This window comes from Pogona vitticeps, chromosome 6 (assembly GCF_051106095.1).
Source record: "Pogona vitticeps strain Pit_001003342236 chromosome 6, PviZW2.1, whole genome shotgun sequence".
Classification (NCBI taxonomy): domain Eukaryota; kingdom Metazoa; phylum Chordata; class Lepidosauria; order Squamata; family Agamidae; genus Pogona; species Pogona vitticeps.
This window is the reverse complement of record NC_135788.1, coordinates 115,534,561-115,560,552: the sequence shown is the minus strand read 5'-3', so window position 1 is coordinate 115,560,552 and position 25,992 is coordinate 115,534,561. Positions and strand designations below refer to the sequence as shown.

Sequence of the window (25,992 nt, the reverse complement as noted above, 5' to 3'; positions counted from 1 at the left end):
GGCTAGCTGTGCAGTATAATAAATACACATTGTCTCTATTTTAAGACCAATACTTATTTTCTAGACATCGATGACTGCTTTCATTGTCCAGAAGATCAATACCCAAACAAGGAGAAAAATGACTGCCTTCCGAAAAATGTAAGCTTCCTCTCTTTTGAAGAACCTTTGGGGATCGGTTTGGCTATCTCTGCTTTTCTTCTTTTTCTCATCACAGCGTTGGTGCTTGGGATATTCACTAAGTACAAGGACACTCCAATAGTCAAAGCCAACAACCGGAACCTTTCTTACACCCTCCTCGTCTCCCTGATGCTCTCTTTCCTTTGTGTTCTGCTCTTCATTGGACAGCCTGGAAAAGTGGCCTGTCTCCTTCAACAAACAGCTTTTGGACTCGTCTTCTCCATGGCAATTGCCTGTGTATTAGCCAAAACCATTATGGTGGTTTGTGCTTTCATGGCCACCAAACCAGGGTCCAGGGTGAGGAAATGGATGGGGAAGAAATTGGTCACCTCCATCATCTTTTCTTCAACTTTGACTCAAGCCACTCTTTGCACTGTGTGGTTGGCCACCTCTCCTCCCTTCCCAGATCTTGACATTCACTCCGCAGCTGAAGAAATTGTTGTAAAATGTAATGATGGGTCTGCCATCATGTTCTACTGTGTCCTAGGCTTTTTAGGCTTTTTGTCCCTAAGCAGTTTCCTTGTGGCTTTCTTTGCAAGAAGGCTACCGGACAGTTTCAATGAAACCAAGCTGATCACCTTTAGCATGTTGGTGTTTTGCAGCGTTTGGTTATCCTTTGTGCCCACCTATCTGAGCACCAAGGGGAAATACATGGTGGCTGTGGAGATCTTCTCCATCCTGGCCTCCAGTGCTAGTTTGCTGGTTTGCATCTTTTTCCCCAAATGTTACATCATTTTGGCAAGGCCTGATTTGAACAACAGGGGGCAGCTAGTAAGGAGAAAGTTTTAGAAGTTCTAAATGCCTTTGGTCTTTAATCAGCAAAGCTTTCCTGCTAATGAATCATTGGTTGAATAAATCAAATACATTGCAAAAATACCTTGGTTTTCTGTCTTCCTTTCCCCTCCCTTCCCTTCACTTTATCTCTTTATTTTCTTTGGCTTTAAATTCAGATCTTCTTCATATCCAATCTCTGAAATATATACTCACTGAGGAAGATCTTGCTCCAGTGCACAGGAGTCTGCAAAACCTTGACAACTTTTGTTTCTTCTGATATTTCAGGTTCCTTGGCACTTGGTAGCACAAAAAGAACATGAAATGGCTACTTCTCCTCCAAGGGGAAAGCCTAAACACAACATAGAAAATACAAATACTTCTTTCACTCAGAAAAGTCTTCACCTCCATCCAGAACTGATATTGGAAGCTGGATAAAAATGTCTGGCAAAAATATAAATATACCCTGGAGTAAGAAGTGGTCTTTGAGTTTACCACCAGAAAAGGATGGAGAAGAAAAACCTTACAGCATATGAGTCATCCACCTGTCCAATGTTTGATCATTACAATAAGTGCCAAGTCTTTGTATTAATTTCTCTACTCCAGAAACCCTTTTTAATGGAAAAGAGGGTATTCTAGAGCAGTTGTCCCCAACCTTGGGACTCCGGATGTACTTGGACTTCAACTCCCAGAAATCCTGGCCAGCAGAGGTGGTGGTGAAGGCTTCTGGGAGTTGTAGTCCAACGTTGGAGGCTCAACGTTGGGGACCACTGTTCTAGAGGATGAATGAATTCAATTCCCCACTATGCCTCTTTGACAGGGACTGAACTCAATGATCTATTGGTTCATTTCCAGCTTTGCAGTTCTAAGATGATGATGATGATGATCTGTTTCAAACTCCAGACTTTTCATGTTTGAAATTAAATTCTAGAGCTATCTGTCCCAACGTTTCCTGCCAAGTTGAAAAAGTCAGCAGGTTATCTAGTTGGGTGTCAGACAGCTAGTTCCTCCATTGGTAGGGTGGAAAAGGAAGGAAGGAAGGAAGGAAGGAAGGAAGGAAGGAAGGAAGGAAGGAAGGAAGGAAGGAAGGAAGGAAGGAAGGAAGGAAGGAAGGAAGGAAGGAAGGTGTCGATTTTGAAGAATTCAAAGCAGAAACATATTTGGAAACCCTGTCAATATACTGTTGATTAACATACATTGTTTGGATTATGTTTGCATTGAATCCATCTATAAACGGTAGTTGTTTCTCTAAACTGTCATCAAGTTGCATTGATGAAATGGAGCAGTAGCAGTCCATGGCAGCTATAGGGATCCTGGTCTCCTAGTTCATCATTCAGTAGGAGATTTTGGCTATCAGGGTGACCCTGAAGCTCTTCAAGAGTCATCTGCTAAGGGATCAGCCTCCTTTTTTAGTTTCCTGCTTTATGACATGTAATCCAAAATGAGAGATTTTGCTGAACTATGCCTGAGCCATCCTGAATCACTATGGGTTCTCTAATCCATGATTTTAAGAAAGAAATCCTCATGCTTAGTGTAGTAAATCACATTCGAGTAGGCCCATGGAATCAACAAGGTTTAGGGGAACCAACTCCTCAATCAGTTCCATTGTTCAAATGGGCGGACGTTAACTCTGACTTACTATGTTAAAGTAAGTTCCAATTAGAACAGGCTTATTTGAATCGAAGAAACATCAAAGGACATTGACTCACCCAATCCCCATTGATTCAAGAAGGCTACTCTAATATGATTTACTATGCTAAGCAACAGGTTGTTGGTCATTGAAGGATTATTTTGCGCAACCTGTGTTTGCACCAAAGTGTTACCTGATCAAGGCCCTGCTTTGTTCTATGATCACACAAATTACCCACATGAAGTTCTCTCTTCCAATTGAAATTCTGCTGGGGATGAAAGGAAAGGAATAAATCCACTTTTAGGGTAGATATTCTAAGGGAGTATTTTCCCGAGCTCTCTCTCTCTCTCTCTGTGTGTGTGTTTGTGTGTGTGTGTGTGTTATGCATTGTAAGCATTCAAGAGAAAAATACAGGGCAGCTGTGCTGGCACAAAGTAAATCACACAGTCCACATTAACTGCAATTCAGAGATAAGCGTCTGCTCCTCTTGGTATCTCCTGAAGAAGACCAGGTCATAATTTTCCTGAGATGTCATAAACATGTTTTCTCGTCCAATATTTCATAGGAATTGTAATCCAGTAAAGTTATCATCAAAAATGTAATTACAAGTTCAAACATGTTGACTTCTGCTTCACCTCTTAAGTCCCAGAGAAGTATCAGCAAAGGGACCAATGCTGGCAGACGGAAGTGGTTAATATTTATTTCTTCTTTCACATTTGTCCTCGAGATCCTCAGGATGATCTTACTCTGCTGGCTAGTGAAATTTGGCATATTTTGTAAGCCACACATCAACCAATGCTGTGTACCTATTTCAGTCAGGAAGGGTCATGTGGGCACATGTGATTTTTCTTGCAGGTGGAATTATTTCATTGAGAACTATGGTGTTTGTAGTATTATTATCTTTGTTTTGGCCTCAGGTGACATGCCAGATTCCTATTGCAAAATGCACCATCAGTGACCCTCTTCCTATCCTTTACAAGCATCACCAGTCAGGAGACATCATCATCGGTGCCATTATGTCTCAGATCTATGTCTTCTCTGCTCTGGTAACCTTCACAAACCGTCCCTCTCCTGACCTCTTTGACGACATTGTGTATGTATGTTTTTTTTTTTTTTTAAAAATAAAATGCTCTGAAACGCATCCACCTGGCCTTTTGGTCAAAAGCTGCTTCATAGATTGTGAGTTTCAGTAGATCGTTTGCAACTTACCGGCATTATATTTTGCATTTTTGAATGAATGATAAATCCTAGCTCTGATGTTTTTTTAGCTTTTAATATTGTCTTTCCATTTGTGGAAGCTACCTTGTGTCCTTTTTTTAGGAAGAAGGTGGGGTAAAAATATTTTTAAATAAAATAAAAATAAAATAAGACAGTGGTTGGCCCTCCCTTTGGTCTGAGAAGGGAAGCCTCATAATGTTTTAATTCTCCTTTTCTTTTGCCTTGATTCTTTTCATTCCTTCTGTGGTTTCATTGTTCTACGTTTTTTTTCCCACCACCTTATTTTTACCTTTTAGAAAGATACTGGTGGGTATTTTACTGAAAATTGGAACTTCACAAGGATTACCAGCATCATATGGAATTACAGAGTATTTAGGCAGTCTGATTAGAAGGGTGATTAATGCTTTGGTATGACTATTTACAGTACTGTCAATGGTACTAAAATAGGATTGATTCTCCACTCCTGAAAGGAAAAGACTTTTACTTTTTTTAACTTTTATTAGATTTTTACCCCACCCGCCTAGACAAAGTCTACTTGGGTGGCTTACACAATGTAAAAACAAAGACTTTTAATTTATGCCATATATAGGTGTGCTCAATAGTAACAGATGGTTATCACCAAAGGTTTTCCAAGCCTGTCATCCTAATTCTTCTTAAGAATCTAAGTATTACCTCTGAAGCTGGTATCTTTTTCACTAGGGTCTTGAAAAAAAGAAACCTTTGTTAGATGTCCAGTGGACAAGACTCTCCTTCCAACTCATTCATTGTTCACATACAAAAGAAAAAGACAGAAGAACTGAAAGAATTACAAAAGATAGCCAAATATAATTGCATTAGACAGGGAGCAAAAATCTGATATTGTAAATGTATCTGTTTCTAGACACCAGAGCTGTTTTGTAAATCAAAGGTAAGCAGAACCCTGTAAATCTGAGAAGAAATGTGATTATGTTAGGAATAAATTTGGGTCAAATGTTCAGAATTTTTTTTCCCACCAAGTAGTATGGAGTCAAACAGTACTATTGACAGGATTGTGAGCGTTAAAGACAGGCATCGCTGGACTTTCACAATATTTCCTCAGACGTTGGTAGATTGGGCTTGGTATGTACAATGAATTCAAATGCAGCACATCATTCTCAGTCAAATGCCCTGTGACACGGCATGTACCTCTTATCCTAGATTCATGGTTCAGATCTACCAGCATGTCTTGTCCTTGGTTTTTGCTGTTCAGGAGATCAATGAAAATCCTCAGATCATACCCAATGTCACCCTCGGCTTCCTTATCTATAACAGTCGCTTCATGCCAAGTCCAACTTACCATGCCTCCTTGGAAATTATCTCTACAAAGGGCAGATTCACCCCTAATTACAATTGTGATACCCAGAACAATCTAATGGCAGTCATTGGAGGACCTAACCCTGAAGTCATCCGCCACATGGCTACTATTTTGTCTATCTTCAAACGTCCGCAGGTGAGATTGGCTCACAAGGAATGGGAGTGTAAACTAGATTCTCACCTCTCTTTCTTTTTACTATTCCTTTGAGGTTTAAAGAGACAGAAATTGCGAATTAAATAAAGGCAAATCTGTTGCTTTTATTTTTATTTTTTTCAGTGAGTAATTATGTTAGAAAGAGCAATCAAAATACTATTTTGTAGTTTTCTACCATCTTTTGGTGATTGGAGGACCTAACCCTCAAATCATATGCCACATGGCTACCGTTCTGTGTATCTTCCAATGTCCACAGATAAAATTTGTAGATGGCTAATAGACGTTTCTCACATCTTTATTTTTTTAATTTATTCTATTTATATCCCACCTATCTGGTCAGTTACGAAACATCAGTTTCTTTTTAATATTCTTTTGTGGTTTAAAGACAGAATAAAATTCAGGGCAGGGGGGAAGCATATCATTTTTTTAATTATTTTCTTCTGTGAGTAATCATGGTAGAAGGAACAATCAAAACCCCTTTCTCCACTCTCTTGGTGATAATATCATTTAAATTTCCAGATCATTAGCTTAGTATAAAAAGAGACACATTTTACTTCTTATTTTAAAAAATAATAATTTCAAAAATTAAAATGAATGAATGAATATTGTATATAAGATGGTTGCTGAAGGGTTTTAAAGTTCAGTAGAATTAGTGCTGTTATTTAGCTAACAGAGTTGGGTCTATATATGTATTGTTGTTCTTTAGTCGTTAAATCGTGTCCGACTCTTCGTGACCCCATGGACCAGAGCACGCCAGGCCCTCCTGTCTTCCCCTGCCTCCTAGAGTTTGGTCAAAATATCTATATCATTAAAAAGTAGTTATTGCTTTAACTCCCCTCTTTTCCTTCTGTTCCGTTTAGCTGATATATGGCTCTGCTCCACTGGTCAATGAAAATCCCCAGGCTGCTTTCTATCACCAGATGTTCCCAAATGTGGACCATCAGTACAAAGGTATTCTTCAACTCTTGCTGCATTTTGGATGGACGTGGACTGGGGTGATGACCACGAATAGTGACAATGGAGAGAGGTTCATCAATGACATTCTCCCTATATTTGCCCAGGAAGGTATTTGCTTGGATTTTATACAAAGGTGGACAGTAGTTACGTATTCCAATGACATCACCGAAATGGTGGCAGAGGGGATCAGAATTTACCATGTGATCATGAACAGCACTGTTAATGCAGTGATAATTCATGGTGAAATTGACACCATGATATTTTTGAGAATGTTTCCTGGTATGTCAAAGTATGAGGGCATATCATGGGAAGCTGAAGGTAAAATCTGGATTATGACCATTCAGATGGACTTTACATCACTTCCCTTTCAAAGAATCTCAGACATAGACTTCCTCCATGGTGCACTATCCTTTTCAGTTCATTCTGAGGATGTGCCAGGATTTCATAATTTTCTTCAATCCAGGAATCCTACTTTGAAAAATTACGATGGCTTTATCCAGGTCTTCTGGGAAGAAGCATTTCAATGTTCGTTCCTCAGCTCCATGAGATACATCCAGTCTGAGTCAATCTGCACTGGAGAGGAGAAGCTGGAGGGTCTGCCTGCCTCTGTTTTTGAAATGAAGATGACTAGTCTCAGTTACAGCATCTACAATGCAGTCTATGCTTTGGCATATGCTTTGCATGAAATGCACTTATCACAGTTCAAATCCCGAGGAAGTTTAGATGAAGCAGGACCAAATGTTCTGAAGAAACAGCCGTGGCAGGTAAGGTCTAGAACATTTGGAATGAAGGATCTCTCATGCGACAAAGATGAGGGAATTCTTTTTCAAAGAAAATCAAGCCAAGTCTGTGATGGAACAACTTCAGCTTTGGAGGACCAAGTCTACTTCAGTTGGCCAAAATATCCAATACTGGGGGTTTGAAGGAATCAATAATATTGGTGGGATATAGTCACCTAGGTTTAAGAGAAATAGAAACAATCCTTCTGCTCCCACTATCAGCAAACCATTTTAGTCAAATGCAATCTTTGCTGTGTAATGGGAAAACAATACAAGGGAACCGATCCTCCTCACCACTTCCATCAGAGAGAGCGCTGATCAGGAGCTGGCTTCGGACCAATTCCCTACTGCAGTATAGTCTTCTCTCCCAAACTGCTTTAATTTCATTTTTTAATGACTTCCCCCCTGGTGGTTATAGAAGGGCCAGCTTGTAGCATCCAAAACTGTGCCCCCACAGCATACTGTCTGTTCTCTTTTTCCCCTGTCAGAGGCAATGTACTGGGGCAGTGTACTGGGTGTTTATACACTTATTTTGGTTTCTCTCTCTCTCTCTCTCTCTCTCTCTCTCTCTCTCTCTTTTTTTTTTTTTTTTTGGTATTTACTGACTGAGGGTATCAATCCTTTCACTTCAGTCCTTTCAAGAATGCCTGTCGGCCCTTTGTCACTGCCTGCCTGTACAGACAGGAAAATGATGAACAAATGTTTTCAAGAAAATGAAGCAAAGAAACCACACGATAGTATGACATAATCGGTCAACACCACCAGTTTTTTTTTAAAAAGAAACATATAGTTCCTTTGTTACATCATCTCCACCCTTTGCTAATGAATGTCCTGTCCCCATTCAAGATGCTATGCCAACCAGTCAAGTCCAATATCGCTTGGGTCCAGGTTATTTTCACAACTGCCTCTCTCCATATGAGGGTCCTACAGTTATATATCCTTTACAGCAGACTCCTCCATTGGTCCCATCGTCCACACAGATATTTTGAAAAAGTTCTTTAGAAGGGACCATTTCAGTGGCTTCTCCCAAGTGGTGCAATTCCCTTCTACTGAATGCTGAATGCTAGGTTGGCCTCCCCCTCGTCTGTCCTTCCTCAACTCAACATTTGGCCAATGACTGCCTTGTGAATAGATTTCTATTAATAAAGAATGCACTACTTTTTTTCCTTTCAAATTTTTTACATGGCTTCTTGTTCCTTTATATTGAGTTTTTTATTTAGAAATTATTTCAGGCTTTCTGTTTAATGTTATTTTACTATCATATGTGATCTGGAAGTTGAGTCATAGCAACTGGACTTCTTTCTTATTAGATTGAGCACCATCCTACTGTTGTTCGGTTGTGAATGTTTGAGCATCTGTATAATACTGAGTTTCTTTAAAATGAATTTCTTAGCACATTTCATAATATTGCTGGAATATCACAAAGACAAAGGATCACCATCTTTTTCAAAACTATAGGACTTTAGCTTTTCTTTGGTCTCTTTTTCATATTAACTTTCATTGTTCAATTTAGCTCAACCACTTTGTGAGAAGGGTTTCATTTAATAACAGCGCTGGAACAAAAGTCTCCTTCAACCAACTTGGGGAGCTAGAAGCAGGATTTGATATTATCAACTGGGTCCCTTTCCCAAACCAATCCTTTCTTAGAGTGAGAATTGGAAGAATAGACCCCATGGCTTCCCAAGGAGAAATGTTCACCATTCGTGAAGAAACTATTGCGTGGCCAAGGAGATTTAACCAGGTAGAGTCCACCACATTTGTAACTATTTAGAAGTCATTTCCTGAGGATTCAAGACATTGTTCTTTGTTTAGAAGTGATGAAGTCCCATCCTTGGTATCTTGGATCTTTAGATGTCTTCAAAACTACTTCTGCAATGATTCATTTTAGAAACACTCATGGGACAACATCCCTGGTTTCCTCTTGAGACCAGAATAGCTTCAAGAGAGGTTGCATGGACACCCATGTTGCCTATAGATCTGTTTCTTTCAGGAGCCTGCTGCTATCCCACCAGTATCAGCTGCCTATGCAACCAACTCTTTGACCAATTGTAGGACCTGCCATCTCTATTCCACCCAGTGGACTAGTTGTAATTAATGTTCTTGCCTCTTCATGACTAACAAGGAAACATGCCTTAGAAATGTATTCCAATTACCATATTCTTCCGTGTATAAGATGACCCAAGTATAAGACACCCCCTCCCCACTTTTCTAATCCAAAATTAAGAAATCAAAGTGGGGCTTAGCAAGTGTAGGAGGAAAGGGATAAAACTGCTGCAGAATCGCTTTGAACCCTGCTTTCCCCTCCACTTGTTTTTGTTCTCTCATCAGCTTACTTCCGTGTATAAGATGACCCTCAATTTTTAGTCTAAACATTTTAGACAAAATTATAGTGTTATACATGGAAAAATATGGTACTTTCTGTCTTGTAGCTTTGCATCACTGAGGGAGGGTCAGACCTCTGCTCTTCCAACATGGTCCCTGGAATGTTCACCAACATTCCCTCTTCTCCTGCTCACCTGACTAACTTTGAGTTGTTGAAAAAAATTGGTGAAGTGAACCACTGGAAACAGCTATTCCAACAGGACTTACTAAAAGTTAATATCCTTTCTCCTTATGAAACCATCTGTTTTACAAGCCGTTGGGTGGTTCTGAGACTTGGACAAGGGAGTATTCCTTGGTTAGGAAAGGACATAATTTTTGTCTATTTATAGTAAGAATTTACTATCATTCCCTAAAAAGCAAAGCAAATCATGCTGCTTGTGTACTGCCTTGTAGTGCTTAAAGCTGTCTCTGGGCAGTTAAGATTTGTATTAGTTCAGGCTCACACATACCCCATCCCCAGCAAGCTGGGTATTCAGTTTACCAACCGCAGAAGGATGGAAGGCTGAATGAACCTCAAACTGGCTACCTGGGATTGAACCAGGGTCCTGAGCAAAGGTTTGGCTGCAGAAGTGCAGTTTAACAAGTACTGAGCCACAAGGCTCCCTTCTTTATATCTAGAAGGAAAGGAAGCAGCAACCATGAACCAGAGAAAAACTGCCAAATGTCTTCCTCCAGGCTGAGAGTTGTTAAGTGCTAGATTCTTGAAAATCTGGAATGGGATTCCTGAGTGCTCCACCAGAAAGTGTAAAAGCAAAGAGTTTACACTTCTATGCAACAAGAGGCTTCTTGCCTTTAAGACCTCTATGACATGCTAGTTGAGCATGGTCCTGTTCAAGCTGGGGATGGCGGTATCTATTTAATTTGGATAGCTGGGACACAGAGAAGGAGAATTCCACCAGGCATCATTTCTAAAAGGGAAAACTCACAAATTTCTTTATATTCCATATGGAAGAGTTCAAGATTCTTAAAAAACTTGAAGTCTTTTTCATCAAATCTGGCCATTCGCCACCCACACCCCATTTTATGCTATCAAGTCAGAACTGACATATAGTGACTCTACTAGGGTTTCAAGGTAAGTGGAGTATTGAGGAATTATTTTATCCATTCCACAACCCTAGTGAGTTTCAGTAGCAAAGCCAAGGAAACAAACCCAGGTCTCCTGAACCCAACTCTGTTACAATATCCACACCACACCACACTGGGTAATCCTTATTGTGTTTGGCTTCGATATGAGTCTGAGTTCTATATCCCATTATCCAGGTTCTGCAAAACAGGCCTTTCAGCTTTATAAAATCTCCCCGTTTTTTGCTTTCATGCCAGTTGCCCGCCTTTGATACAAAGAAAGCCAAACAGGAATTATTACTGAAGAGAAGATGATAACTGAAACAAACACTAAAAATATTCTTGTATTTCAATTGTCAACAGGCACAGCCCCTTTCTCAGTGTAATGACCATTGTCATGCGGGTTACAGGAAGGCCACAAAAGAAGGAGAACCATTTTGTTGTTACAATTGCCTTCCATGTCTAGAAGGGAAAATTTCCAACCAGAAGGGTAAGCAGATCCACCTAGTGAATTTCCCAGGGATATTAACAGATAGATTGGATGAACTATATGGATGTTAGTAGAAGTGAAGAATTGTTTCAAGTTTGTGGCCTCCTTCAGATGTGCCAGAGTCCCCCAGGGAGCTTTATGGCCCCCATTGAGAATTACTCTTGTGCTCACAACCATTCACAAGTGACACCAAGCAAGAAGAAATCTCAGAAACCAATTCCTTTTTTTCATTAGTTCTCAGCCAAACACAGCACAATTGTCAGGGCTGTTTTTCAACAAGTGTTCATGGTAGTGAGCACAAGAAGGGATCCTGTCAATCATCTTGACTGCTGCCATTGATGTCTTCAGCGTTCAGGCTGCCCTTAGCTATGTTAAGCTTGGCATCCTTTTTTCTTCTGCCAAGCATACTCAGCAAGAATATCCCCAGCAACAAAGCAAAAAACAGGAATAAATGACTGAGTTTCTGAACATTTATTATCTATTATTTTTAAAATATCTCTTAAAACATTTTAAAATATATATTTTACAGCTAGAAACAGAATCTCTCTTTACTGGCTGTCTGTGCAGTACAACAAATATATATTGTCTCTATTTTAAGGCCAATACTTCTTTTCTAGACATCGATGACTGCTTTCATTGTCCAGAAGATCAATATCCAAACAAGGAGAGAAATGATTGCCTTCTCAAAGATGTAAGCTTCTTGTCTTTTGAAGAACCTTTGGGGATCGGTCTAGCTAGCTCTGCTTTTCTCCTTTTTCTCATCACAGCGTTGGTGCTTGGGATATTCACTAAGTACAAGGACACTCCAATAGTCAAAGCCAACAACCGGAACCTTTCTTACACCCTCCTCGTCTCCCTGATGCTCTCCTTCCTTTGTGTTCTGCTCTTCATTGGACAGCCTGGAAAAGTTACCTGTCTCCTTCAGCAAACAGCTTTTGGATTCATCTTCTCCGTGGCAGTTGGTTGTGTTTTAGCCAAAACCATTATGGTGGTTTGTGCTTTCATGGCCACCAAACCAGGGTCCAGGATGAGGAAATGGATGGGGTGGAAAATGGCCACCTCCGTTGTTCTTTTCTGCTCTTTGATCCAAGCCAGCCTTTGTGCTGTCTGGCTGGCCACCTCTCCTCCCTTCCCAGATCTTGACATGAACTCAATGGCTGACCAGATAATTGTGAAATGTAATGATGGATCCACAATCATGTTCTACTCTGTCTTAGGCTTTTTAGGCTTCTTGTCCATGAGCAGTTTCTTTGTGGCTTTCTTTGCCAGAAGGCTACCGGACGCTTTCAATGAAGCCAAGCTGATCACCTTCAGCATGTTGGTCTTTTGCAGTGTTTGGTTATCCTTTGTGCCTACCTATGTGAGCGCCAAGGGGAAATACATGGTGGCCGTGGAGATCTTCTCCATCCTGGCCTCCAGCGCTGGATTGCTGGTTTGCATCTTTTTCCCCAAATGTTACATCATTTTGGCAAGGCCTGATTTGAACAGCAGGGAGCAGCTAGGAAGGAGAAAGCTTTAGATGTTCTAAATGCCTTTGGTCTTTAATCATCAAAGCTTTCCTGCTAATGAATCATTGGTTGAATAAATCAAATATATTGCAAAAATACCTTGGTTTTCTGTCTTCCTTTCCCCTCCCTTCCCTTCACTCTATCTCTTTATTTTCTTTGGCTTTAAATTAGGATCTTCTTCATATCCAATCTCTGAAATACACACTCACTGAGGAAGATCTTGCTCCAGTACATAAGGACACAGAAGTCTGCAAAACCTTGACAATTTTTGTTTCTTCTGATATTTCATGTTCCACTGGACTCCAGTGCTGGATTGCTGGTTTACATGTTTTTCCCAAAGTGCTACATCATTTTGGCAAGGCCTAATCTGAACAACAGGGAGCAGCTAATAAGGAGCAAGCTTTTAAAATTCTAAATGCATTTAGTCTTTATTCAGCAAAGGTGTCCTGCTAATGAATCAAAAATTGAATATATTCCATACAGTGCAAAAATACCTTGGTTTTTTTCCCCCTTCCTTTCTCCTCCCTTTCCCTCACTCCATCTCTTTCTTTTCCATGGCTTCAGATTAGGATCTTCTTCATATCCAATCTCTGTAATACATACTTGCTGAGGAGGATCTTACTCCAAGGCATAAGTGCACTGTTAAACTGTGACAACTTCTGTTTCTCACGTCACTTCAGATTTCTTGACATCTCCACAGCAGGAAAGCATAGTAAATAGGACCCTCTCCTCTAGAAGGAAAATTGAAAATATCGAAATAATTTAAAAAAAATATTGAAAATATGTTGAAAACTCTTTACCTCCTTCCAGAACCAATATTAGATCCTGGATAGCTTGGTTGGTAAATATATAATTATAAAATGGACTGAGAAGAGGTCTTTGCTCCCCCCTACCTAGAAATAAAGAGGCAAGATACAGGTTGTTTGGGTTAAAACTTAAGGCACAGCTTTATTAACTGTTTAAACTAATTCCCCAACTACAAGGAGCCTGACCATAGTGCGATCTCCTTCACAGACCGGAGTAACTTATATCTCTGAATGATTCAAGTCAAGCAGGCCGAGCTCCTATTTCCTTCAGGTGCTCCGTGCTAAGGGTAACCCACCATTTTTGGCCCACTGAGTCTCGTGACCCTAAGTGGGCTGCTGTCCTGGAGGTTCCCATATGTGAAACCACCTCTCGTCAGATGCCCGATTGGCTCTACCTAAGAGAGAGAGATGCCATAATTGTCTCATAACGAACTAACCATGAACTCACCACTTCACACTACCCGCAGCTACAACCAAATGGCTTTAACTAATCACAATCTTTAACTTGAACCTCACCCATCAGTTAAGAATGGGATGGGTGAAAACGCACTTGCATCCTACGGCCAATCAAGGGTACAAGCCAAAAATTCCCATCCAGCCCCAATAGGCAACCAGCTAATCTCATTCTTAATTCAGGGTGGCTGGGTGGGATTGCCAGGAGGAACAGCAAAAAAGCTGAGCCAGGAAGACGGAGCCTTATCAAGACTCCTTCTCTCCTCCCCTCAAAAGCAGCGTCATTCAACTGTGACATCACTTTTCCGGGCGGGAGGTCAAAGCCTCCCTGCCATCATGACCCTGCCTAACGGCAGAGAGGTCATTGAAATCACTACCAGAAAAAGGTGGAACGAAAAGGCCCGCAGCACACAATGATTCTCCTACCTATTCAATATTTGGCTACCGATTTGGCAAACAAAATATTTATTAGTATTTATTAACAAGACAACCACCGAATCAGCGGCCAAATTCCTTCTCTCTATTCAAATGCCATCATTGCTTGCTTGGTCCATTGACACACTTGTAATGTACATTGCCCTCCCAACCCCTGAATAAAGACATGAGACAAATAACATGGGTTAAAAGACGGGCCTCACTTTATTGATTGTAATTCAAAGTTGCCATCCTTTGGCAAAGGGGGTGTTCTGTAGTGCGGAAACAGGTAAATCACAGAGGTCTTCAAGTACCCCTTAATGAACAAATGGGTGAGTCTCCGGCCCCAGGTTCTGGTGGTCTTAAAGACCGCAAGAACTTGGCCGGCTGCAATTTGATCACCCCCAGGCCTCAAGCCATCTTTACTTGTTTACTGTTGGCCCAGTTGTGGCCCAGCACATCTTTCCGCCCCCAAGCACTGTAATCACACAATCTGCAGCACTGGGAGGTCTAATGGGCTGTTAGCTTACCTGATTTTGCAGTGGGACTCACCAGAAAAAACCCCTGTTTTTCCACACTACCCGCCACAGCATAAGGACTAGCTGGGCTAAGTGTCAGAATATAGAAATTTTATAGGCCTGAACCTGTATATGTGTTTCATTAACGAGCTGCCATTGTGCACAGATGTGAGAATGCTGAATCACTCTGGAGCTGATGCAATGACTTGAAACCAGGAGAAGACCAGGTGCAAAAGGATGAAGTCATCTGTCTTCTGATTGGACTGAATGTGCCACATACATGTATATAAGTGGACTGTGTCTTTGCTTCTTTCTCTTCCTCCACTATCACTTGCTGCCATGCATGCTGCCAGATTGTATAAAGAGTTCCTGCTGTGCTGTTAAGATACCTGCCTGTAAATAACTGTAAATACTTGTAAATACAACCGTCTTGCAACACAAGAAGAACTGGTAAAGTATCTTCAATAACTCTGTGTATTTTACTGTCGCCAAAACCGTGACACTAAGTCCCATGCCTGCCATCAAACTGATCAAGCTCAACAAGCAGGGCCCCCCTTGATGTCTTCCAAGAAGACATCTAAACCCAAATCGGGCAGATGGACTCCATCATTCTGAAAAAACTCAGGCCTATCCAGTCGGATCCTCTTGGTGACCTATCACTGATCCAAGGCCACTGCAGACTGCTCTGCAGACTTCACGGTCAACACCCCTGCATGCCATATGCCATAGTGGCTTTCACAGGGCAGATGCTATTCATGCTGCGCTGCACTAGCATGAGTTGGGCACCTTTGCCTAGCTGATCGGCCTTGGATCGCCAAATAAAAATTTGCACCTTCCCGACCCTAATGTCCTGCCATTGCAGAGCTAACCTAGACTTGTCCTTCTTTCCGGATGCAACTAGCTCGCTAATCCTGAGGGCCCGAAAGAATGCCATTAGTGATGCCACTTTCAATAGGATCGTTTTGTAGTTGTCCCTACACAAGAACTCCCATTGCCTGCAAATGCGCTCTAACAACACAGGCAATATGGGGGCCCTGGTATCCTGGACTCTACCCCTCTCTTTGGACCATCCTTCGATCATCTTTTTAATATGGTAATCCGTTGAGTAACCTCAATAGCCATTAACCTTGGCGTAAAAGGCCAATTCTGATAACCTGCCCTGTATAGTTCCAGGTGCCAGTCCCTTTCTATTTAAGTGCATGATAAATTGTTGCCAGGCCGGTTCCAGGTTGACCATTTTCCTAAATTCCTGGAACTCTATATTCTATACTCATGGCTGAGTACCCCTTCCATGTCCTCAGTGCCAGAGCCAAGCCTGTTGCTCTTGCTGCATCTTCATGCCAATTTTTCAGACCCCCAGGGGCAGAACTTCCAGGAACTCCTTGGCTCCGGGGTCTAGCTCCCTGAACACCTTGATATGTTGGCACTACAATGCATCAGCTATTCTATTTTCCTAACCTGGTACATGCTGGGCCTGCATTAGTATGTTAAACTGCAGTGCCCTTAATGTAAACACCTTGACCACAACCTTTCCCTATCCTTCACAAGTATTATCACTCTGGAGACCTTAGTATTTCTGGCATTGTTTCCCAAGTCATTACGTTTTCTACTTTATTTGAGTTCAACAGTCATCATTCTATGGAGCTGGTTAATGAGCCTATGTACGTTATTGGTCTTTTTTTTTCCTTCAAAACAATCCAGCCACCTTGAGAATGTGTCATGACCCATTCTGAATGTGACATGGTTGTTTATAATGTAAACATCATGGCACTCCTCATTATCACAGGGTGACATGCCTCCCTTTGCCTAAACTGAAGCTAAACTGAAGCTGGAAAAGCAGACTATAGTGTTTTGCTGATCCAACTGACAGGTGTGTCTTTAGCAGCACATCTCTATGCCATGGAGGACATTAAAAGGCATCTTTTGGTCTTGGCTGATGTATTTGTTAGCCATTACTTTGACTCCTCTGGGATGCAGAAAAATAGAAAGGGTAATCATGCTCAATATGATAATTATAACAGAGATATAATTATGTGTTCAGAATTGCTCATTCCTTGGTCAGCTTTTCAAATAGAAAAAGCTTACCACAGGTCATCAGACAATTTATCTGGTCCACCTCAGGGAGATAGAAGGAGGTGACCCACAGCAAGAAGAAAGAATTTACAGACAACCAAAAGATCAGTCTTTAAAAACACATCCAGAAATATGGATTTGCAAAGATTGTTTATAGCACGAAGTATTACAAGAGATTCAAAACCAGAGTATTTGAAAACCCAAGGGAAGACCTCACTTGCAATCAAGAAAATATTTCACTTTGTCTGTTCTGTCTTCCTGATATCTGTGTTCTTTTTCTAATAATAATAAAGGCAGCAGTAACAACTGTTTTTGGAAGGGACTAATTTCAGCTAAAAATAATAATAATAAGCTGTTGTCACTGCTCTGTTAAAGGAGACTGGTAGGACAGTGGAGTAGACATATGGGTTCTAAGCCATATGGGGCTTTAATATTTTGATGGTGTTGTGACGCAGGTGATGACTTCAAGAATATTTTCATGTTTACATGAGCACCAGAAAATACGTCCCTAGATACATCTACAGTTTCCATAGCATCTAATCTAAAATGTTAGGTTAGGTGACTATTATGTCTGTACAAAATGACGTTTGACATAAGAGAACCTCATAGAAAACCATAGAACTACTTTGTAAAATTCTGTCCAACAGATAACAAAAAGACTTTCTAATGATTAACTTCGGGAGACAAACACAGACCTGCAATTTTATATTTATTTAGTAAAATATGCCAAGTATATTTAGGAAAACAAATTCAAACTGGCTTGTAATGACAGTTCAAGACATCATAAATAAACAATATAATAAACAATAGATATCAAAGACGACATTCTATCCAGATGCCCTCAGCTCTACCTCAGAGGAGAAAGGGTTCTGTTACGGAAGGCAGTGTTTCATTTGTTAATGCTTCCTTTTCATTAGCTGCTGTCTGCAGTTCAACTCAGGCCTCATCACAATGATAAAGCACTTGGGGAAAAAGATGCAAGCCAACAGCCCAGCACTGGAGGCCAAGATGGAAAAACTCTCCACAACCATCATGGACTTCCCCTTGCTGCTCAAGTAGGTGGGAACAAAGGACACCCAAACGCTGCAGAAGACTAACATGCTGAAGGTGATAAACTTGGCTTCATTAAAACTGTCTGGTAACTTCCTAGCTAGGAAGGCCACGCTGAAGCTGACAATGGCTAGGAAACCCAGAAAGCCTAAGACACAGTAAAACATGGTGGCCGACCCCTCGTTACACTCCTGTACCATCTCTTCAGACACTGAGTGCATGTCAATATCTGGGAAAGGGGGAGAGGTTGCCAGCCACACAATGCAAATAGCAGCTTGAATGAGGGAACAGGAAAGAACAATGGAGCTGGCTATTCTTTTCCACACCCATTTCCTGATCTGGGACCCAGGCTTTGTAGCCATGAAAGCAAGAACCACAGTGATGGTTTTGGCCAACACACAGGAAACGGCTACTGAGAAGATGAGGCCAAAAGCAGGCTGTTGAAGAAGACAGGTCAGCTTGTTTGGTTGTCCAATGAAGAGTAAAACACAAAGGAAGGCCAGCAGGAGGGAGATGAGGAGGGTGTAGGTGAGGCTCCGGTTGTTGGCTTTGACTAGGGGAGTCTCCTGGTGCTTGATGAAGAGAGCAAGTATCAAAGCTGTGAGGAAAGAAAAAGTGATGACAGCACTGGCCAGAGTGGTTCCCATGGGTTCTTCATAAGAGAGGAAAGTGATCTCTTTTGGAACGCACGAATCCTGGTTATGATTTGGATATTGGCTTTTTGGACACTCAACGCACTCTTCCATATCTGAAAAAGAAAAGCCAATTTTGGTGACTTGTATGTGTCCTTCTGTTTGTGTAGTATGTAGTATCTCATCCTCAATGTTATATCATTGTGATGGAGAGATAGGAGGTTGAAATTTGTAATGACACCATACAGCATTCTAGAGTGAACTCATCTAGAAGAGGGTTGATCATCCTGGGTGAATGCAAGGGACATGTTCCCACCCCAAAGGAAATCAAAGCTAAAGAAAGCACTAGAAAGCAGAATAAGATGAAAGGGAAAAAATGAAATAGAAATTGACTAGAAAGTTCTTGATTTCAAAGAAGTCTTATTCAAAGATGTTCAAAATCCTGACTCTTAAAAAATAGCAATCAATGACAGTTAAAAGAACCATCCCCTGAGTTTAGTTGTTGGATAGAACAGCCCTCAGCATCTCTTACCTGTGTGATTTGAAAATTTCCCTTCAGGACATGGAAGGCAATCGTAGCAGCAAAATGGCTTCCCATCCTTCTTGGCCTTCCTATAACCTGGATGGCATTCCTCATTACATAAGGAAACGGGGAGTGTCTGTACATAAGTGAATATGTAAAGGAATATGATCGACTAGCAGGAGGGCTTTAACCTTACAAGTCTTTACTTTGTTGGAGAATCTATGCTAGAAATGCATTAGTGGCCCCCATAGTCATGCATTCCAGGGTCCTCCCCAACCCCATTACTTTCTGCACCTTCAAGGGTCCTCTTGACCCATGTTACTTTCTGCCCCTTCCAAAGTCCTTTCCACCCCCTTTCCTTTCCACCCCTTCCAGGGTCCTCTCCACCCCATTTCCTTTACATCCCTTCCGAGGTCTTCTCCACCCCCCTTCCCTTTCCGCCCCTTCCAGGGTCCTCTCCACCCCTTTCCCTTTCCACCCCTTCCAGGGTCCTCTCCACCCCTTTCCCTTTCCACCCCTTCCAGGGTCCTCTCCACCCCATTTCCTTTACATCCCTTCCAAGGTCTTCTCCACCCCCTTTCCTTTCCAACCCTTCTGGGGTCTTCTGCACCCCCTTTCTTTTCCATCCCTTCCAGGGCCCTCTTCATCCCTTTCCCTTTCCCCCCCATTCCAGGGTCCGCTCCACCCCTTACTTTCTGCCCCTTCCAGGGCGCTCTCCACCCCCGTTACTTTCTGCCCCTTTCAAAGTCCTCTCCACCACCTTTCCTTTCCGCCCCTTCCAGGGTCCTCTTCACCCAATTTCCTTTCCACCCTTTCCAGGGTCCTCTTCTCCCCCTTCCCCTTCCACCCTTTCTGGAGTCCTCGCCACCCAATTTCCTTTCCATACTTTCTGGGGACCTCTCCACCCCACAATCTAACCTTCCTAGTACTACGATCACATGCAGTTATCAGAGTGCTGATCACGATACTGATCACTCCCTGGTGTGCAGTAGAATAAAACTGCAAAAAAAGAGAGATTGTAACACACGAAAATGGGAGGAAGACCACATATTGACATCAGCAAGTCTCGTGATCAAAGAAAAGTGGAGGAATTTGCCCAAGTGCTTGAGGAAACCCTTCCAGGCCCGGCTGGTGCAAATGCACCTGAACGATGGGAACATTTCAAGAATGTTGTTCATGACACCGCCTTGTCCACATTTGGCAAGAAGACCACAAAGATGGCAGACTGGTTTGAAGCCCATTTGGAGGAGCTGATGCCAGCCATCGAGGAAAAGAGGAGAGCTCTAGCAGAATACAAAGCCTGTCCTAGTGAGTACAACTTGCAGGCTCTTCGAGTTGCTCATAGCAAAGTTGAACAGAGTGCCAGGAGATGTTTTAACAATTATTGGCTTCAGCTCTGCTCTCAGATACAGAGAGCAGCAGACAGAGGTAACATTAAGGGAATGTATGTTGGCATCAAGCAGGCTTTAGGTTCAATACAGAAGAATCTGCTCCTTCAAAGACTGCTACAGATGTGATCATCCAGGAGCTGGCTGGGGCAAAGAGGCAGGTCCAAAACCAGCAATATCAGGGAGCTGGACAGGGGACAGATTGTATTTGTCTTCAGTGTGCAAGGGATTGTCACTCTCGAATTGACCTTCTCAGCCACACTAGAAGTTGTTCCAAGACCTCTACTCAGAGCACGTTACCATAGTCTCTCAAGACTGAAGGATGCCTACATACAGTCAAGCATAAATTCATGAATGACAAGGGACCCTATGGATATTCGACTCCGCCTTCTGTCAAGGAGGCACAGTGGGGAATTGAACTCCCAACCTCTTCTTCTGCAGCCAGATCCCTAAACCACTGAGCTATCCACAGCTTTCAGAATCTCCTTCTAATCCTCTTTCTCTCCAAATTTTACAAGTTTTTTATCTTCGCTTAGTATGCCATGGGAACTGCCTGAATTACTCCGAGTCTCCTGCGCATATAAAATATGTATTTGCCAAATAAGGTTTTATCTAATTATTTTGAGCCTGTGCAACTGGCTGTCGAGAGCCAACGTGATGTAGTGAGTAAATTGATGGATGAGGATCCAGGAGACGTGGGCTTAAATATCTCCTCAGCCATGTGCGGTGTCTGCCCAGGTCATGAATATTCCTATGATATCTACGTAGACCAATGGGAGTGCTGGAGAGGCCGAGTCATGAGATACAAGAGACTCATCAGGATGAGACGGAATTTAGATAAGGAGTTAGTCTAAGGAAATTAGGGAGATTGAAAATTTCAGAGTTTGACTGAGGGAGCGGTGGTTGAGAGTGGATGAAGGAGGTTTGTGACAAGTTACCAACATTGCTTCAAATATCATCATCTGTAACAATAAACAATTTCTATTTGGTTCTTTTCAAATGACATATGGCCTGGACCTTGATCATTAATAACAGATAAGTAGATAAATAGAGACCACCTCGGTGGGAAGGTAACAGCGTTCCGTGTCTAAGTCGCACTGGCCACGTGACCACAGAAGATTGTCTTCGGACAAAATGCTGGCTCTATGGCTTGGAAACGGGGATGAGCACCGCCCCCTAGAGTCGAACACGACTGGACAAAAAAATTGTCAAGGGGAACCTTTACATTTACCTTTAATCAACTGATGTCACCTGGAAATATAAACGTAGCAGGAGCTCTTAGTTTGATGAAATAAGCAGGGCCATGTGGGGATCTTGACATCATGGAAACTCACTGTACAGGGGTGGTGGGTGGATGACAATAGTAACAACAATTGCACTTGGGAAATGTGATTTCCCAACCAATAGGGGCAGGACTATAATTTTAGTGGCCCTAGTTATACAGCTTCTTGGGAACACCAACATGGTTCCTATGTGTGACCCTCATCAGAAAAGTCAAACTGAAATGCATCTATTTCCCCCCTCTTCTGAGTGACTAGAGAAATTTTTCCATTCACTTGTATGGAAGGAGAGACTGCTCTGTGTAAAATGATTGGAGAATGCAAAACTCGATCCCTTTCCATGGATGTTTGACGAAAGAGATATTCTTGGAGCAACAGAGTCCTCGGCCAGAGGTTTGAATAGTGAAAACGTGTAGGTATTGGTCAAATGAATGGAGACACATACACACAGGTACTACCTGGTTAAAGTCCCAGGGCCATGTGATTGAATGGTCTGAAATAGAAAACACTTTTCCTGGGGGAGCCGTAGGGTCTATACTTCCAACTCGGATTCTGTCAAAGGACCGGTTTGGGAATGTGACCCAGTTGATAATATCCAACCCAGCTATCAATTCCCCATCTGAGTTAAAGGAAATCCTTTCTCCGGCACTGTTGTTGAATGAGACTCTTCTAAGAAAGTAGTGGAGCTAAAGAAGAAAGAAAAAAAGAATGATTAATAAAGAGGCTGAAAAAGAGACCAAGGTAATGAACATTAGTGTATCGCAGAGGACCCTCAAAGACTTGATTGTCTTTGAGCCTTCATTAGGCAGAGGCCGAAGTGGTGGTGGAGGTAACAGGACTAGGAAAGGAGGTGATGGGAGGAGGGGGCGAAGGAAGGGCAGGCAAAATGAAGCACTGTTCAGCACTTTGTTTTATTTTCTCTGCTCAAGAATTGTTACCTGCCATGACTCTTCATTCAGAAGCTTTCCACTCCCTCCATCCATGGTGACTTTCTTCCTGGATCTGGGAGAGTACCTTGACGTCAAAGCGTGTGCCACAACGTAGGCAGCATTGTACATACTGTAGCTCTGAGCAGACATGGCCATTTCAAAAGCAGAGGCAGGAAGAGCCTCCAGTTTCTCCTCCCCAGTGCAGGGTACCTCAGGTTGGCTAGCAGTATCAGCACTAGGGAACCGGCAGTCAAAGGCGTGCTCCCAGAAAACCCTGAAAAAGCCATCCTCTTTTCCAGGATTTCGCGTCTGAAGAAATTCCCGGAATCCTGGCACCTTCTCTGAGTGAGCGGTTAAAGAGATGGCTCCATGGAGAAAATCAATGCTGCAATGCTTATGAAAAGAAAGGGATGCATAATCCATTTGGGCTGAAAGAATCCAGACATTTGCTTTCCTTTTTGTGTCCTCCACTTCAGAAAACTGGTGCATCAGTGTCAACAGTACCATTGTGGGGAGTTCACCGAATGTGACCATGACGTTGGCTCTGCTTTGCATGAGAAGTCTGTATAGTTCAGCTTCTTTCCCTATCATACTTTCAACCCCATCAGAAAATGTCAGTGGTGGGAATCTTCTTATGAACTTGAAACAAATACCATGCTGGGACCACCCAGGAAGTACATCCTGTACCAACCTTTCTCCATAAACGTCATTAACACAAATAACCCCAATCCACATCCACCTGAAATGTAGCAGCAACTGGAGAATGCTGCTGTCTTGCACAGCCCGGCTGGGAAACATTTGCTGGAGAAATTTGGTTTGGCTTGGGTTGTCCATTAGTGGAGCAGAGCCATAGGTGAGCTATAGGAAACAAAGAGCCAAGATTAAGAAATCTTGGATACTATCTGTGCAATTTTGCTCCGACTTTTTAATCTTCCATGGGTTAATATGAAATTGGTACCAGGTTGCTTATGTTCTTGGCCATGTATCCAGTTGTGGAATCAAGATGTGCCCCCCAAACTCATCAATTTAACCATTTAAGAAAGTCTTAGAAGCAATAACCAGATCCTCTGATGGTTAGGAAGCTATAAATCACCTCTAAAAAAGAAGAACAACCAACCATCTGTGGTATCATCATGCACCCCACAATCGAGTCAAGCCTCATTTGAGCAAGACTTAGCAGCACACCAAGCCACCAAGAAACTGGAGCAAGTTCAGGGGAGGGTGACAAGGATGATCTGGGAACTGAAAACCAAGCCCTATGAGGAAAGACTGAAAGAACTGGGCATGTTTAGCCTTAAGAAAAGAAGACTGAGGGCAGATTGGACACCACTTTTCAAATATTTGAAAATACTTCAAAGGTAGTCATACAGAGGACAGGCAGGGTCTGTCTTTGATCATCCCAAAGTGCTAGACACATAATAATGGGCTCAAGCTACGGGAAGCCAGATTTCAGCTGACTGTAAAAAAAACACAACTATTTAGACTTCGGAGTACAGCAAAGGAACCACTGAGTTGAGAAGGAGCTGAGTGTTCCAATGCTGGACGTATTCATGAGAAAACTGGACAACTACCTGTCGAATCTGTTTTGATTTGGATTCCTGTGTTGGGCAGGAGGTTGACCTTACAGCCCCTTCAACTTAGTTTTTCATTGAGTCTATCTGTGATGCTTAGGAAGGTGTAAATCAGCTCTAAATGAGAAGCCACTACACAGCTTCCATGGTTGTCCATATCTGTGATAATTCACATAAGAAACATATGGCCCACATATATACAGTATATGGGCATAAGCATATATATATATGCTTATGTACTTATGGATTTTCAAGTTTTAGAATAAAATAACTCATGTGGGCCATACACACACACACACACACACACACACACACACACACACACATCTACATGAATGAATGGCTATGTGATGTATGCAGAACCCCATCTACATGTCCTACTTCCGGAATTTTATAAGGACACAGAATAGTAGTCGGGAAGAAGCAGATGTCGTCTTTAAGCATCATCAGCCTCTTACTATGAATAAAACAATGTTCCACCTCCCAGCCACAAAGAAGGCATAGGGAAACAGGTACAAGAATGAACAGCAATGCTCCATGTGCTGTGCTCCATCCATATATCCTACCTGGGGAAATTTGTAGAGGCTCAGAAGGCGGGTCATGTGCACGCAGATTTCAGGTCCCCCAATGGCTGCTATTGGATTTATCTCAAAACCGCACTTGTAGTTTGGGATCGATCTTCTCTGAGAAGAGAGAAGCTCCATAGAAGCAAGGTATGTCCCGCTCACACTGAAGTGGCTGTTGTAGATGTTGAAGCCCAAGGTGATGTTGGGTAGGATCTGGGGATTTTCATTAATCTCCTGCACAGCAAACTCCAAAGCCAGGATGTGCTGGTATGTCTGGAACAGTACCCTGCAACAGGAGACATGATGATGCTGTGTCACTGAACCCCAGATTCAGAACAGAAGAGTTGCTAAGCTTCAATGCAAATTTGGTTTAATTAAAACAAAAGGAATTAGAACTGGCTAATTGGCTAAGTTTCAAGGTAATGCAAAATTACTCTTTCCATGATTTTCTGGACTGTATGAAAATGTTACAATTACTTTAGGAATTTCCCACTAATGAGTATATTCAGACATCCACCATTTGCAAGATCTCTAACCATCAGCCAAGTAGTGTGTCTAATATGGATGATGATGCCCACATTTGGCTCTCATTAAAATCAGGAGAAAGGGTTAGTCATGGCCAGAGTGATGTTCTACAGGTTTCAGTAGAAATTAAGGACAACTCTTTAATCTTCGAGGTGATTGTTATCTGTCTGACATCTAGCGTTAGACAGCACTGGACACTTATTGCTAAGAAGCAAAGAGATGTCATTCATTCACCAATTCAGTTGAGTGATGACTTCCACATTACCCAATATGCTTATGTTTACCACCCTGGAAGATTAGCATATCCCAAGTACATTCTTTGTGCTATTATAGCTTATGTTAAGTCTCTTTGAGAATCATTAGATTGAAATGCCGCATATTTATCTTGTAGAAAAAAAGAATACAGTAACTTACATTGGTTCATTAATCACCTTCATAGAGGGATGGTTTCTGAACTCAGTGGAATCAGAAAATGTGTAGACCTGAGAGACAACGCCAGCGATGCTGAAATCTCCAGATTGATAATACTTGTAAAGAACAGAAATAGGTTGACCAATACAGCGTTTAGAAACAGTGCCCTTGCACACTGCCTGAGGCATCAGCATTAAAAAGGACAGTACTAATACCATTACTTCGTATCTTTTTTGGGAGCACTGGTTTCTTTGTTTACACATTCTCCCTTTGGTAACTCTCAAGAGAACAACATGAGTTGACACTCATAGATAATCTGAAAATGCAGTAGAAATGCAGATTTTAGTGTAACACTTACTGGAGCAACAGAGCTGTGTGTATCTCTACCGTCAT

The 25,992-nt window shown here is 42.0% G+C and overlaps 3 protein-coding genes across 3 annotated transcripts in view; 2 read left to right on the top strand and 1 right to left on the bottom strand.

Annotated features, from left to right (window-relative positions):
* The window catches only part of LOC110070561 (vomeronasal type-2 receptor 26-like), a 27,854-nt gene extending 9,105 nt beyond the window's left edge, over positions 1–18,749 (top strand). The window contains exon 5 of the mRNA XM_078378443.1: positions 65–18,749. Within this exon, the coding sequence (XP_078234569.1) occupies positions 65–966 (902 nt within the window). The 3' untranslated portion in view covers positions 967–18,749. The remainder of the gene's footprint in view (positions 1–64) is intronic.
* Positions 4,007–25,992, bottom strand: LOC110071297 (vomeronasal type-2 receptor 26). The gene is made up of 6 exons (XM_078378791.1): positions 25,958–25,992; positions 24,664–24,949; positions 22,536–23,384; positions 22,056–22,283; positions 18,939–19,065; positions 4,007–18,522 (listed from the first exon to the last, which is right to left on the bottom strand). The coding sequence occupies exons 1-6, from the start codon at positions 25,990–25,992 to the stop codon at positions 17,621–17,623; spliced, it is 2,427 nt and encodes an 808-aa protein (XP_078234917.1). The 3' UTR covers positions 4,007–17,620.
* LOC110070562 (vomeronasal type-2 receptor 26-like) lies at positions 4,914–12,471 on the top strand. Its single transcript, XM_073003706.2, has 5 exons — positions 4,914–5,264; positions 6,143–7,003; positions 8,532–8,759; positions 10,826–10,952; positions 11,570–12,471. Exons 1-5 carry the CDS (start codon positions 4,914–4,916, stop codon positions 12,469–12,471), a joined length of 2,469 nt encoding a protein of 822 aa, XP_072859807.2.

Coding starts and splice junctions, on each gene's coding strand:
- LOC110070562 (XM_073003706.2), top strand. CDS start 4,914: ATGCAGCACATCATTCTCAGTCAAATGCCCTGTGACACGGCATGTACC. Junction 5,265..6,142: donor CTATCTTCAAACGTCCGCAG/GTGAGATTGGCT, acceptor TGTTCCGTTTAG/CTGATATATGGCTCTGCTCC. Junction 8,760..10,825: donor GGCCAAGGAGATTTAACCAG/GTAGAGTCCACC, acceptor AATTGTCAACAG/GCACAGCCCCTTTCTCAGTG.
- LOC110071297 (XM_078378791.1), bottom strand. CDS start 25,992: ATGACGGTAGAGATACACACAGCTCTGTTGCTCCA. Junction 22,284..22,535: donor TGAATGAAGAGTCATGGCAG/GTAACAATTCTT, acceptor TTTCTTCTTTAG/CTCCACTACTTTCTTAGAAG. Junction 19,066..22,055: donor GGCCCTGGGACTTTAACCAG/GTAGTACCTGTG, acceptor ACTTATGTACAG/ACACTCCCCGTTTCCTTATG.